Genomic DNA, 12,919 nt, shown 5'->3' with positions numbered 1-12,919 from the left:
GCTAGTGGAGGCGTGGTCCAGATGGCGCACTCTTTCTTGACATCCATTTGCCGTCACTTGTGTCATGGTGGTGTAGATCTCTGCGAAGCTCGCTTGTTTGTCAAAGACTAGGGCAGGATGGGAATCCCACGATTCCCTAGTTGTGAGAGCGCGGCATTGGCACGGCCATGGTGGTAGATGACTTCCGCGGAGGTCATGTTGCTGGACTCTGCGAGCATGCGCTGGAGGACTGGGTCCTCGTCCTTCGACTCGGGGATTTGATGTGGGTCATCATCTTAGTGTTGTCCTCCCCTATAACGTTGTCCTCCACCTCCATGGCAGTCGTGGCCATGAAGAGGGCTTCGAAGGCAGTCGTCCCCTACTAGTTCCATAGCTCCACCTCAGTTGGAACCCGACGGAGCCATGACAATTACCTAAGGCTAAGTGGATTGCGAGGCGGCATAGTGGCGGTGGACGGAAGGAGCTGGAGATGTGACGAGTGTCTCTAGATGCCTCGCGGCAAGCGTTTTATATACGATAATGGTGTGCGGCAGGGGAAGGCGTGGGCAGCGAAAATTCTATCTGAGAAACTACTCCGGCGACATGAAAAATGGATGGCAATGGGTTGAGAAGGGGTATTAATGGGTGTGTTTCTCAGTCGAAAACGCATATGCGGGAGTATACTCCATTGGCAGGAAAGAGGAAGGATTTGAAAGTACATTCCCGCCACGTCGGTTGAGTTTAGAGTTATAACAGCCTCTCTTTTTTAAAAATGAACAGTACCTCAACCTTCAAATATGAGCTCTGTTTGTTGTTGTTGTTGTTGTTTTTGAGACAAGGGCGACTAAAGATTCTTAAAGTTGTTGTAAGCCCATCTGAGGTAAAATCACATGGGCTGCTAAAGGGTCCGTGTGTGTGCGCTCACTCACCTTCTTCCTTCCTGTCTCCAAAAACAAAAACAAAAAAACCTTCTTCCTTCTAACGGCCCATCCCGTACCTCTTCCCCTCTCCCACCTATCTCGGCCCAGCCGCCGTAAACCCAACCGAGGATCCCACCGCACCTCGCCGTCGGCGGCTCGCCGGAGACACGAGTGCCCCGCTACTGCCACCCATGGCGTCCCGCCGCGTCCTCCGCCTCCTAACGGCATCTCGAGGCATCTCCTCAACCCCACATCTCGCCTCCCTCGGGTGGATCAACAAGATCAAGGACACCTTCACCGGCAAGAAGGCCGCCGACTCACCCTTCCCCCCGTCTGAATCCTTCAATCTCAACAGTAAGTAGTCGTCCGAGATGTCCGGTTCCTCCTCTCTTGGTACAGTGGGTGGTCTGATTCGGGCCCTCCGGATTTGCAGTGTTCGCGGATTCGATGGAGATGGCGAGGAAGGTGGGAACTTTCAAGAACTTCGTGTCAGGGAGATGCAGCGAGGCCACCGTCGTAGCCGCCTGCGAGAAGCACGCCGCCGTTCTCCGCTACCTCGCCACCATCGACCCAACCGGCGAGGTATATTCAATGATCATAGAGCGGATGTCATTTCTTATGGTACATACAGCATGCTTTGCTAGTGCGGCGTGGCGGGTTGGTTCATTGTGTTGTCTGTGCTGCTCTTTGTTCTGCAGAAGCTCAAAACCAGTGACAAAATTAGTGCCACCAAGCATTGCAACTGCACAATTGCTGATGTGGAGCACATACTGGCCAAGTACACATGGGCTAAAGATGCCCAAAAGAAGATTGAAAAACTCAAAGAAGAAGGAAAGCCAGTGCCAAAGACATTTACTGAGGTAACTCCGGTCTAACAGTTGTAACTGTCGGATAGGGGTGCTAATCCTTTTGTTTCGCTGGTCATTGAAGAGTGGATGAATTACATGTGACGGTATAAAAATAATGAAACATGGGGGTGTGGGGTGGGTAGGACAGGGGAGAGAGTATTAAGAAGTAATAATATGCTAACCATTTTTTTAGAGAATATCAATGTAAGAGGATCAGCTAAAGATAAGTAGCCCAGTTTAGCCATCATAATGTGAATGATTAGGTCAATACAGGATATGGTGATTTCTTTCCTCATTTTTGAAGCAACAGTTATGTGCTGATGTTTGATATGCCTAATGTTTAATGCTGGATTGTATCACCTTTCTAGGTGCAAAATCTAATGGGTAATACAGCCTTTGACCTTGGAAGAGCTAATCTGGAAAAGAGTGGTCAGATAAGTAGGAATGCTCTCTGCCCATGCGGTTCTAAGAAACGATATAAAAAGTATGATTTTTCCATGCCTGATACTGTTTTATTAATGATGTTCTGTTGCCGAGTTTGTTGGTGTCGTGTTTCCTTCGAAAATCAGATTGCTGCAAATTACATGTGCACTTACATCTTTTCTTTTAGATGGACAACCTACAGAGAATGTAGTTGTAGAAAATCTGTAAGCGCACGGTTACTACTATCTTAGCAAAAGGTAGATAGAGATTTTTCAGTATGTACAGGATTTTGTTACTTGGCAGGGCTCCTGTCCTTTGTTCACTGAAATTTGGAGCGAGCAAGTTTGGCCCATTTGGTAACTTCTTTAGTTTGTATCTATCCTCCACGAGTGAAAAGGTGAGATGCTAGGCAGCTGATACCTAGCACGTCATTCTTGTGCATTAAATACTAAAATGGTGTTTCACTTGCTTGAACGTATAAGTAGAACTCCAAATCCTGATTGCTCCATTGCCACACATTGCCATACTCCACTTAGGTTAACCTAACCTTTTTTTTTGTGATAGATGTTTGGTTCCTAACATAATCCACATCTCACACATATGCTTTTACCAAGACTTGTAGTGTGTGGCGACCAATTTATTCGCCAGAACTTAGGTGTAGATAGATCCAGCCTTCCTTCTTCTCTTCTCCTCTTTGTAGATAGATCCAGCCTTCCTATTTCTTGTGCGAGTTCATATTCTTACCAAAATAATGTGCTGTTATGTTTCTTGTCTTGTGATAACACTCTTTTTGCTTCATGAAATATGTAGGTGTTGTGGGGCTTCTTGAGGTGAAAACCCATGCTTTCCTTTTGGTTGCTAGCGCTGACTGGGGCAGAGTTCTGCTCTGCTGTGATCAAGAAAAGCACGTCGGGATTCTCAACCTAGACAGCGAGACTGCCTCAGTGGCTGAAAGAGCCAAACTTAGTTGTTGCAAACCTGGCTGCGAAACTTGTAAAGCGCCATAAGCGGCTCTGTACTATGGGATAAACATTTGCCTTAGTTAATTTGATTTGCTTATGCAGACAGTTCAAAGCATCCGCGGGCATGGAAGCCTGATGTTTCAGCCTTCCTATTGGTCAGTTTATTGAAGTTCTATGTACATTGAGGAGCTGATATTCTTGCATCTGAATAAAATTACAGGAGATTTTGCACATCCTGGCAGTGTTACACTCTCCCTTTGGGAAACACTAGCTTCTGTTCTACTTTCTTTTGTGATTGCATATTTGGATGACACCATTGCTTTATGGGTGGTACTGGAGAGTGCATCATGTCATGTGCACCTGACCCCCACGTCAATTGCCTTGGGTTAATAACAGATAACTTAGATCACATGATGTAAACGAAATCCAGCAAATGGCGTATGAGGGCCTTTTTAAGTTTTGAATATTGTAAGTATGAAAATAAAACTTTAAAATCATCTTTCAAATTATGAAAATAATTGGAGAAGTCTCTAGTATTTAGCACAACCTAAAATTGAATATAGTTGACATTGTTTTGAAAGCAAACGATGTCAGATCCAGGTGAAGACTCCCACCACTTAACAAGGCACATTTTTCCTTGGTCAGCAACTAACTAGTAGATTTTGCTTCATTAATTCGATCTCAAGTTGCCACTCTTACAAGGGTGCCTCTATACCAAAACGAACTCTCCTCCCCACTACGATCTCCCAGTGGAAAATAGAAGAAACAATACAGCCTCAAAACCAAGGTAACATCAGAAACCGGTTGCTTCTCGGGGCGTGACTGTCATATCCGTTCCATTCAAGACAGGCAACGTATATATCGAGGTACCGGGATATCTACAGAGCAAAACTAGACCATCTTCAACTAATCCAATCTTTATTTGCTAGGCCGATCCCAAGTCGTCTCGGAAGTGAGGTTGTTCCCATAGTACACTTGCTTCGTAGACTTGTCTATGTATGCCTGCGAGGAGCAAAGAACAGGTTGCTTTAAAAAAAATCATAGCTATACTTTGAATTAGATTGTCAGCAAGAAACATGTATTTATTGGAAACTGAGATGCAGCATTCAGTCTGGATGTTTTAGCTAGTATAGCAAAAAAAAAATCAAGTGTATGGAACCAGGTAAAATACTAACCTGCCACCCAGAAGGAAGACCCTTGGAGAGCTCTGAGAGATCAGGCTCCCCTTTGTGTTGTTCGGCAGCTGCACGAATAGGTTCAGTCTTTGCTTCCTTCTTTGCTTCAGCTCTTTTGCGTTTTACACGGTCACGCCTACAAAAATGATGAAGATTAGCAAGTTGAGCTAGAGTTACAAACAAGAACCCCAGTAAATCTAACAAAAGATTAAATGTAGGTACATAACATTTGTAATCCTAGAAATGACATGGTCCACCACAATCAATGCTGTAGAGAAGTCTATAAGCAAGTTATACAATCCATATTATTTGTAAGTTAAGACTCAGAAATGATAAATTTGAGAAAGAGGAAAATATGCCAGAGGCCAGTACTCCCTCCGATCCATATTAATTGTCGCTGATTTAGTACAACTTTGTACTAAACCAGCAACAATTAATATGGATCAGATGGAGTAATACCTTGTTGTAAATACGAAGTATCAAGTTATTCAAGTCAAACGGCATATGGTGAAGGAACAATACCAGTCACCACCAAGGGGAACAAAATTAGCATTTTCCTTGGCTTCTCCACTAGCTATTTGTTGCTTACGCCACCCCTGAAATTAACGAAACAGATCAAATCCAAAAGACTTCAGAAGCATTTGTCATGGCGTATATGTTCTCAAGAGAGATGAAAAGAGTTACATCTATTTCCTTCCGGCGTTTCCTTTCTAGGTACTCCAAAGCATCTTCAGGCTCCTCTTCCTCTTCATCACGAAGCTCCTCCTTTGCAGCTTTCCACTGTAATAGTGAAATAAAAAAAAAGGTTGCTTTAGCAAAGGTAGATTAATAAGGAAACAATCATTATACATCAACACTCACCTTGTCTTAAGCCTTACCAATTACCATGTAAACAGATTGCTCTGCCTTTAAAATAAGAAATGATAAACATGAGACAAAATAGTCAGGAAACACTGTCACACTCCCACTTGCATGAGTTGTTTTTTTCTGGACGACCTATATTGTGCACAACAAAATAAACTGGCCAAGAACAGTGTGCTCTCTTGTTAATGACATAACCAAGAGTATGTCTCAACGACTAAGTACACACAATTAGCAGTAATGCAAATCATGCAGAGTGTTAAATTTCTTCATTAATGTCAGGACACCACACTTGGGGGCAGTGGATTGGTAGGGTAGGAGAGAGCATAAATGGTCACTATTTTAACAGCAGCTTTGGGAGGTCGGAGAGATACCTTATCCACCAGACTTGAGACCTTCTTATTAGATCTCAGTGATGATGCAACAGCAACAGGTCGCTTCTTAGTACGAGGAACTGCAAATCAGTGCAAATGTCAAAACTAAAACAACTATAAGCTAGTAAGATGAAGTGTCCTTGCAAAGAATAATAAAACTACCTTTAGTCTGATTAGTGGAGCTAGTAGAAGCTTGAGTAGAACTTCCATGTACTGTTGGTCCTGAAGATACTGCTCCTACTGATTGGCTCAAAGACGCAACTGTGGGCTCCTTGGATATCACTTTATCAGACTCCACAGTATTCACATTACTATTTGCAACAAGGGAGGCCGAGCTTGTTTTGTTATCTAATTCACCACTAGAAATGGCAGAGGTTGATGAAGCATAGTATCCAGAAGATTCAGCCGCTACTTCAGTGGCAGCCATAGTGACGGAAGGATAGCTATAATAAGAACCTGGTACTGGGGGGATGGATGTGGTCTCAACAGGAATAGATACGCCACTTGCAGACAATGGTGCATAGTAAGAATGCTGCTGTGATTGAAGAATATGAGAATCGCTTGCTTGCATATAGTAGTTGGCATTGGTGCCATCTGTACCAGCAGCAGGATAGTACTCCATTCCTGGAAGCGTATAACCCAAGTTTGCTTGATCTCCATATGGCTGAGGAAGTGTATCAGCATTAACAAATGACACAGCGGGCTCTTCAGGCTCAGGAGGAGGTGGAGGAGCTGGTTCATTCTCAGGTGGTGGAGGTGGAATCCATTCCTCTTCTGGTGGTGGTGGTGGAGGAATGTCATTATCCTGTGGGGGAGGAGCAGAATCCTCCAATGATGACAAAGCTGGTGATCGCACTTGCTCTGATGAAGGATGCTCCTTATTTGCCATAGAAGTGGAACCGCCCTGCTCTTCAACACCTTCTTCATCGACCTCCATTTCCACGTCCATATCTTCATCACTATCTGATTCAACTCTTAAAATAGCTGCTGCCACACCTTGTGAGTTCTGAACAGATGATGTTGTACATGGTTCCTCAACCTTAATATTTTCATCGCCAGTACTTATTCCCAGAGTGCTAACATCAACCTTCAAATGCTCACCCTCAGAGGGTGCCATAACTTCAGCTTCATTAGGTGCTTTGTGTCCTGCATCCACTGTCTCCCGATATCCATGTTTGGTGGTGTAGCTAGCTTCAAACTTGGAAACTGAAAGTTCTAGTTGCTTAAGGTGCACCTCAGCATGCAACCACAACGGAAGTAAAGAAGATCCATACGAGGAGAGGGCATTACAGTCTGCTATTCGTATCTCAATTTCTCTTTTTATCAACTCAAGACTGTCAATGGCAACATGTGGCCTGCATGATGACATGGAAAAATTAGTTACGCAGTTCTGTGTAGAGGAATGGTTGAAAAGGGTAAACTGAAATGGCAAAAGGATGATAAAAATAACAAGCACCTTTCCAGCAGCTTCAGTCTTTGCAGTAAATCCTCACCATATTTTGCAAGCTGCAAGGGGTCAATGTCCACTGTCTCATGACTAGCAACGGCTCCAGTGTAAGCATAAGGATCATGAGTATAAGTTCCCATAGCAGTATAGGTTGCTGTGCCATTTCCAACAGACACGTCACTAGGATATGCTTCGACATTACTGTGGGGAAGGACATGTGCTTGAGCTTCGACAGAGTACCCCATATGAGTAGGCACAGATGCAGAAGTGACTCCATCGGCAGCAACTACTGAAGCTAATCCATTAGGAATCTCCCAAGAAGTTTCTCCTGTAACTGTGTTCCAGTAGTAGCACTGATTACTCTGTTCATGCATTATAGCCTTCCAATTCCCACCAATGTCACCAACAATTTGCATGCCAGATGAATCTGGGACAGCTTCCGTTGCTGTCACACACTCATTTTCCAGAGTTGGATCAGGGGCAACAGTAAATTCCTGAGCAACGGTTTCTGTGATAATTTTGACATCATCAGCTTGAGATACCTCCTGCTGAACACTAACAGAAGCAGGCAGTTCACTATCTGCATTGCCGTTATCCCCAGTTATATCACCCTGATCATGAATAACCTGAAACAAGCGAACAAATTTCATCGTAAGACGACCAGAGCTCAAACTTCTTATCTGAATAATCTTCTCTCTAAGAAAAGATACTATACTTGAAAGAGAATCATACGGGTGCTTAATCCTTCCAATCTACAGAATACAAATCATGAACTATTTGGAGGCTTCAGCTAATATATCAAAATGGGTTCAGCATATTTGGGGCTTACAATACAATATACAAGAATCTTCAGATTAAATGGTTAGCACAACAAAGTTCAACCTGTTTGGTCTTGCATAAGAAAGTTCAACCTCAACCTGTTTGGTCTTATAGGGTACAAGAGAATAAATAGGAGATTCAATTACCTCAGCACTTGCATCAGTTGGGCTCCCCTTAGTTTCACCAATGGGTTGATCTGTTGCTACTTCATCCTCTTCTTCATCATCACTATATTGCCCAAGCAACGCTAGAGGATTTTCCTTCTTATCTGAAAAAATAAATTCATCATTAAAAACGCAAAAGCTTTCATGTGACACAATCTATATTGCAGTATTTTCTGAAGTATATGTGAGGATCGACTCAGGTATAAAAGTAGAACAAGTTCGTTAAAATTACTTTAAAATGCACCATGGCGGCCCAGCAATAATTAAAAAACCAGGTTAGGAGCTACAATATAAAGAAAAGAGACATACGAACCGAGGAGGCAACAATCATCCTGAAATCCCCACGCTCAGATGCTGCCAAAAGAGAAATTACCGGAAGGAACACACCCAGTTTTGACAGTGGCAGCCTGATCTGAAGAATTTACTTAATGTTCCTTGCAGGCCGGGAACCCTACATGTGCCTCAAACCAGAAATTTGGAGCATACACATGCTTGAAGAAAATTCCAAATTTCCACCAAATTTACATTCCATAGGCATGTGCCGTCTTTACATATCCCTTGGAAGGAAATTGATTGAACCCACCTGACGAAGATGGTGAAGTGGGAACACCAGTTTGCTGCCCACGGTTTTCCTCTCCTACTCCCTCTTTCATAGATGCCTCCCCTGCAATGCAAGTTTGAAGTATCAGCAGTCAGCTTGTTCAAGGTCTATTGGATATTTGGAGTCGCATTTTATGCTCGGTAGTTATACTACTGTAATCATATGTTGCTACTCATAATCTTGGGCATTCAAAAGTGCAACAAATAGCTGAGCATTAAATCTCTACAATTATAAGGAGTGGGTTCCAAAAGAATTGTTAACCATCCTTCCTTGATTCCATTTTTTTTACCAGAACTGGAAATATCGCATGAGGTGATGTATGTTAACCATCCTTCCTTGATTCCATTTTTTTTACCAGAACTGGAAATATCGCATGAGGTGATGTCATACATCACCTCTGTTGATTCAGTTGGGGCAATGTAGAGCAAATGCAGAACCCAGTAAGCATCAGGTCTCTCCATAACCAAACCCTTGTTTTGGGCTAAGCAGCAGCATTTATCTAACGAGGGATGTGACATAGCTGTACATGCACAAATTCACAAATTTCATTACCAAATTTTATTTGTTTCCTCAGGTTATATTTTAAGTTTTTATCTCTGATCATTGAAATGGAAATTGCGTGCTCCTTTTCAGTTATTTGTCATATAACAAAATATTGAACTGCTAACTTCAAACTCCAAAAATGCACATTGATCTTTACTAGTAGTTTTGGTGGATCTCGCCCCAGTAATCTAACATTATAACCTTGAACACTTATCTTCCTATAGTAGAAACATCTTGGATTATGGTCTGAATCTGATACAAGTGCAGCATATGGTCATATGGTGTGATTTAGGAACTGCACTGGACATGTTTTTCCCCGACTCAGGCAATTCCCTATATCCCTGAATCAGTAATAACTTGTTTAACACACGGTGAAATAATGCAACTGAAAGTGACAATGAAACTCTATATAGTGCACACAAGTTTTAAGGTCGGCCTAGGCCAGCAAGCCACTTCTTCTCCTTTTGTTATAAGCTCTAGCCTCACTGCTCCTTCTGATGTGTCAATTACCACGTCCAGATTCTACTGGTAGAGCTGGTGATTCAAGGTGCATCCACTTAATCAGGATGGACAGATTCAGGCAGCCAAACAATCACGAACCATGCAACAAAATAACCTTCCGAGTGTTCAGAAATACTCCATCCGTCCCAAAATTCTTGTCTTAGATTTGTCTAAATACGGATGTATCAAGTCACATTTTAATATTAGATACATCCCTATCTAGACTAATCTAAGAATTTTGGGACGGAAGGAGTATAAACTAACCGAGTTCCATTCAAGCCGGCTCCGATTGCAAGCTAGATAATCGACGCGATGAAACCAGCAACTAAACGCACATCAGTCGCGGGTTGACCACGGAGGAAAACCGAACCCGGGGCAGGGGCGGAGAACTCACCGGGGGAAGGATCGAGGAAGAGGTCGAGCTTGACCCTGCGGCCCGAGGCCGCCTTGGCCGCCAGGCGGCGCTCCTTCCGCCTCCCCATCGCCGCTGCCCCGAGCAGTCGGGCGCGCGCCGGGGTGGAGATGGACGTCTTTTTCTAGGGTTAGGGTATGGAGGGTGACGTCGGGGTGTTTTTACGGCGAAAAGGGAAGCTGTGCGAATCAGGAGGAGAGGCGGAGTGGAAGGCGCTTCGGTGGAGCTGTGCTCTGCACGTGCTCCGTGCTCGCGTTTCGCTTCGGCGGAGAAGCGCGGTTGGGTGGGCACGGTTGTCTCGGTCTAATCGTTTTCGGGGTAAATTCGGGGTCGGGAAATTCGATTTGGAAATCAAATTGGGCGTTCGAGTCACAGCAATTCCCACAAACTTTTTTTTAGCATCAGTACAGACACAAGCGCTCATATACACGCGCATACACTCACCCCTATGAACGCACACACGCACACCCTACGCCTATGAGCACCTCCGAGAGACTGAGCCGGCATATCATCTTGAGATTTACGAAGTCACCGTAGACGCCTCCTCGTCGACGGGAACGTCTCCTCCCACTGAAAGCGCATCGCCGGAAATTCTGAAATAAATCCAGGAATAATGCGATCACCAGGATTTAAACCCTGATGGATTGAGGATACCACTGTCCACCTAACCAACTCAACCACAGGTTGATTGCAATGTAGATAATGGTTTAGTTCACATATTTACAAAAGGTGATCAATCCATCATTAAACTTGCACTCTGCGTGAAGATTTAGTCCACAGCTAATCAGTAGCGGGCAGATGGTGGCATGCTGGCCTCGTCCTGACACTTTTGTGAAAATTCCCTTGACATTTCTGGAAATCACGCATGCGTATATAAGAGAGGCGTGCTCGGGCGCACCACCCGAGCACGCACGCACGCATCACTCTTCTCTCAGGAGCAACAACGTCCGTGTTACACGTGCGCGAGCACATGGGAGAGCTCGCCTCCACCGCCGGCAGCGTCGCTCTCGTCATCGTCCCTGCTGGCCGCGACGGCCATGAAGGAGGGTGAGGAGCGGTACGTCAAGGTGGCGTTCAAGGTTCTTCCGGGTGAAGCCGGGCTCCATGGCCGGCACTGCCCACTACCACCACTTCCTCGACTCCTACTTCCTCTGCAAGCAGAGCATCAGCAACCGCGCCATATCTTCATGTACAAGTACGCGAAAATCCACTTCTACTTCTGCAGCCGATTCCCTTTTGATCCCACGAGGAGATTACGAGCGATTAATTCTTGATGTTGACGCGGGCGTTGGTTTTGTTTAGAGAGATATGTTATTGAGCGAGACAATCGAACAAATGATTGAACCAACTCTTTTATTGGCGATGATGTACATTTATATACAGTCAGAATGATTGTCTCCGAGAGGCGCAACGGTTAGAGGCATCGTTCCAAGGAACCGTCGTGGTGGTTGCTAAAAACCTGGCATGACACACACGAGGAAAAAGGAGCGGGGATTATCCCCTATAACCGCAAGGGTAATATTTTTTTTAACACTCCCCTAATCATCGCTAGATTTTATGATAGTTCATCATCTTATTAACTCTCCTCAAAAACTCTATGGGAAAAAATATGAGGAAAATAGTGTTTAATATGTTGCTAAAACTCCTGCAAATCCAATGAAAAAACAAGGAGAAAATAATGCAACATATAATAGTTATTGTCTCATTTTAACTCAATATGTGAGAACCGTAGAGTTTGGAGAACAATAAACATGTTGTATATAATTTCCTAAAACCCCAGTGGGGAAAACATAAAGTGTGACATATGATCTCATGTTGATACTACCTCACTAATAACATTTATGAGAACCAATAAAATAAACACATAAGGGGGGAAATAGTATAATATAATGCTTTAAACATGAACAATTCAGGGAGATACTCCCTCTGATTCTTGCAAATTTCGAAGCCATCACATACCAATTATGTGAACATACTTCTGGAATGTAGAAGTCGGTGGAGACTTGGTGAACAAATTAGCCGCATGATTTGACTTGCAAGATATACAATATATAGGGATATTGCTCATTATGTAACCTGTTTGCATCTGGCAACACAAACAATATTATCTTTGAGATAATGGTTGGTGGATGTAACCACGAGGTCTGTTTCGAAGACTTTCATGGGATGGCTACCACACCTAACAGGGAAACAAAGCTTGTCTACGATCTGACATAGTAGGGATCTGATTTGTGTATCCAATGATATTGGTATCCAGATTTCTCTGAACATGAAAAATGTGGCATCCCGCCTCAGAGCAACCGGTTTACCTTGCATTGCCAGCCCAGAGATCTAGTTTTTTGGCAACACACAACAACTTGATACAGAAAACAACCGCTTTATTGATGCTAGCGGAAACATAGGTTCGATATTACATCAGATAGCGAGGCCAAGCGGCACACACGGTGCGGCTGAACAGTATGTACATTATTTAATGAACATGAAGGGGGCTCGATCACGACAACTGCGCGGCACCGGAACGACGACGAAGCGGAACTCCATAGCACAGGGACACAGATGTGGACACCACTCCGATCTGGTAAGACTTTCGTGAAAGCTGGCATGACACGCCTGGTCAGTACATTGAATGTACTTGCAAGCTCACAACAAGTAAAAGCATAATGACAAACAATAACATGACAATTTAGCAGGTTAAATGCAAGACTACAACATACCACTCATGAAGTGAACATGCTTGTGCACCAAGTCCCTCGGTCTGGCTTACCGTACGGGTTACCTCGTAACCAATCTCAATAATACGGTGATCACTCCCGGATCACAAAGGAAACCAACTCTTTGGTTCCAACAACAACCATCTTCATGGTTTCAACAATCTCATCACATAACCAGT

General features: G+C 43.9%; 2 protein-coding genes across 8 annotated transcripts; one reads left to right on the top strand and one right to left on the bottom strand.

The window, feature by feature from the left end:
- The first annotated feature begins 922 nt into the window (after positions 1-922).
- On the top strand, positions 923-3,363 carry LOC125518866 (SEC-C motif protein). Of its 2 annotated transcripts, XM_048683741.2 has the most exons (5): positions 925-1,253; positions 1,333-1,481; positions 1,598-1,759; positions 2,116-2,231; positions 2,981-3,363. In XM_048683741.2, the coding sequence occupies exons 1-5, from the start codon at positions 1,091-1,093 to the stop codon at positions 2,997-2,999; spliced, it is 609 nt and encodes a 202-aa protein (XP_048539698.1). In that variant the 5' UTR covers positions 925-1,090; the 3' UTR covers positions 3,000-3,363. The 2 variants fall into 2 exon arrangements, with proteins under 2 accessions (XP_048539699.1, XP_048539698.1); XM_048683742.2 differs by lacking the exon at positions 2,116-2,231 and having other exon boundaries at positions 923-1,253.
- A 317-nt stretch (positions 3,364-3,680) lies between these two features.
- On the bottom strand, positions 3,681-10,285 carry LOC125518865 (WW domain-containing protein). Of its 6 annotated transcripts, none has more exons than XM_048683739.2 (10): positions 10,012-10,282; positions 8,282-8,636; positions 7,955-8,076; positions 6,999-7,615; positions 5,705-6,897; positions 5,543-5,622; positions 4,992-5,087; positions 4,830-4,903; positions 4,308-4,443; positions 3,681-4,134 (listed from the first exon to the last, which is right to left on the bottom strand). In XM_048683739.2, the coding sequence occupies exons 2-10, from the start codon at positions 8,301-8,303 to the stop codon at positions 4,051-4,053; spliced, it is 2,424 nt and encodes an 807-aa protein (XP_048539696.2). In that variant the 5' UTR covers positions 8,304-8,636; positions 10,012-10,282; the 3' UTR covers positions 3,681-4,050. The 6 variants fall into 6 exon arrangements, 4 of the variants coding, with proteins under 4 accessions (XP_048539696.2, XP_048539695.2, XP_048539697.2 ...); XM_048683738.2 differs by having other exon boundaries at positions 8,556-8,636; XM_048683740.2 differs by having other exon boundaries at positions 8,286-8,636; positions 10,012-10,281.
- Positions 10,286-12,919: the final 2,634 nt, after the last annotated feature.

Source organism: Triticum urartu, chromosome 7A (genome assembly GCF_056163025.1).
Source record: "Triticum urartu cultivar PI428250 chromosome 7A, HENAU_Tu73, whole genome shotgun sequence".
Classification (NCBI taxonomy): domain Eukaryota; kingdom Viridiplantae; phylum Streptophyta; class Magnoliopsida; order Poales; family Poaceae; genus Triticum; species Triticum urartu.
The sequence above is the reverse complement of the archived record's forward strand: the minus strand, read 5'-3'. Positions and strand labels throughout refer to the sequence as shown.

What these genes read in the sequence shown, in the direction of transcription:
- LOC125518865 (XM_048683738.2), bottom strand. Translation starts at nt 10,099, where the DNA reads ATGGGGAGGCGGAAGGAGCGCCGCCTGGCGGCCAAGGCGGCCTCGGGC. An exon ending in CACTTCACCATCTTCGTCAG is followed by an intron (nt 8,077 to 8,555) that starts GTGGGTTCAATC and finishes TTATTTTTTCAG; the next exon opens with ATAAGAAGGAAAATCCTCTA. An exon ending in AACGCCGGAAGGAAATAGAT is followed by an intron (nt 4,904 to 4,991) that starts GTAACTCTTTTC and finishes CGTTAATTTCAG; the next exon opens with GGGTGGCGTAAGCAACAAAT.
- LOC125518866 (XM_048683741.2), top strand. Translation starts at nt 1,091, where the DNA reads ATGGCGTCCCGCCGCGTCCTCCGCCTCCTAACGGCATCTCGAGGCATC. An exon ending in TGAATCCTTCAATCTCAACA is followed by an intron (nt 1,254 to 1,332) that starts GTAAGTAGTCGT and finishes CCGGATTTGCAG; the next exon opens with TGTTCGCGGATTCGATGGAG. An exon ending in CCATCGACCCAACCGGCGAG is followed by an intron (nt 1,482 to 1,597) that starts GTATATTCAATG and finishes TTTGTTCTGCAG; the next exon opens with AAGCTCAAAACCAGTGACAA.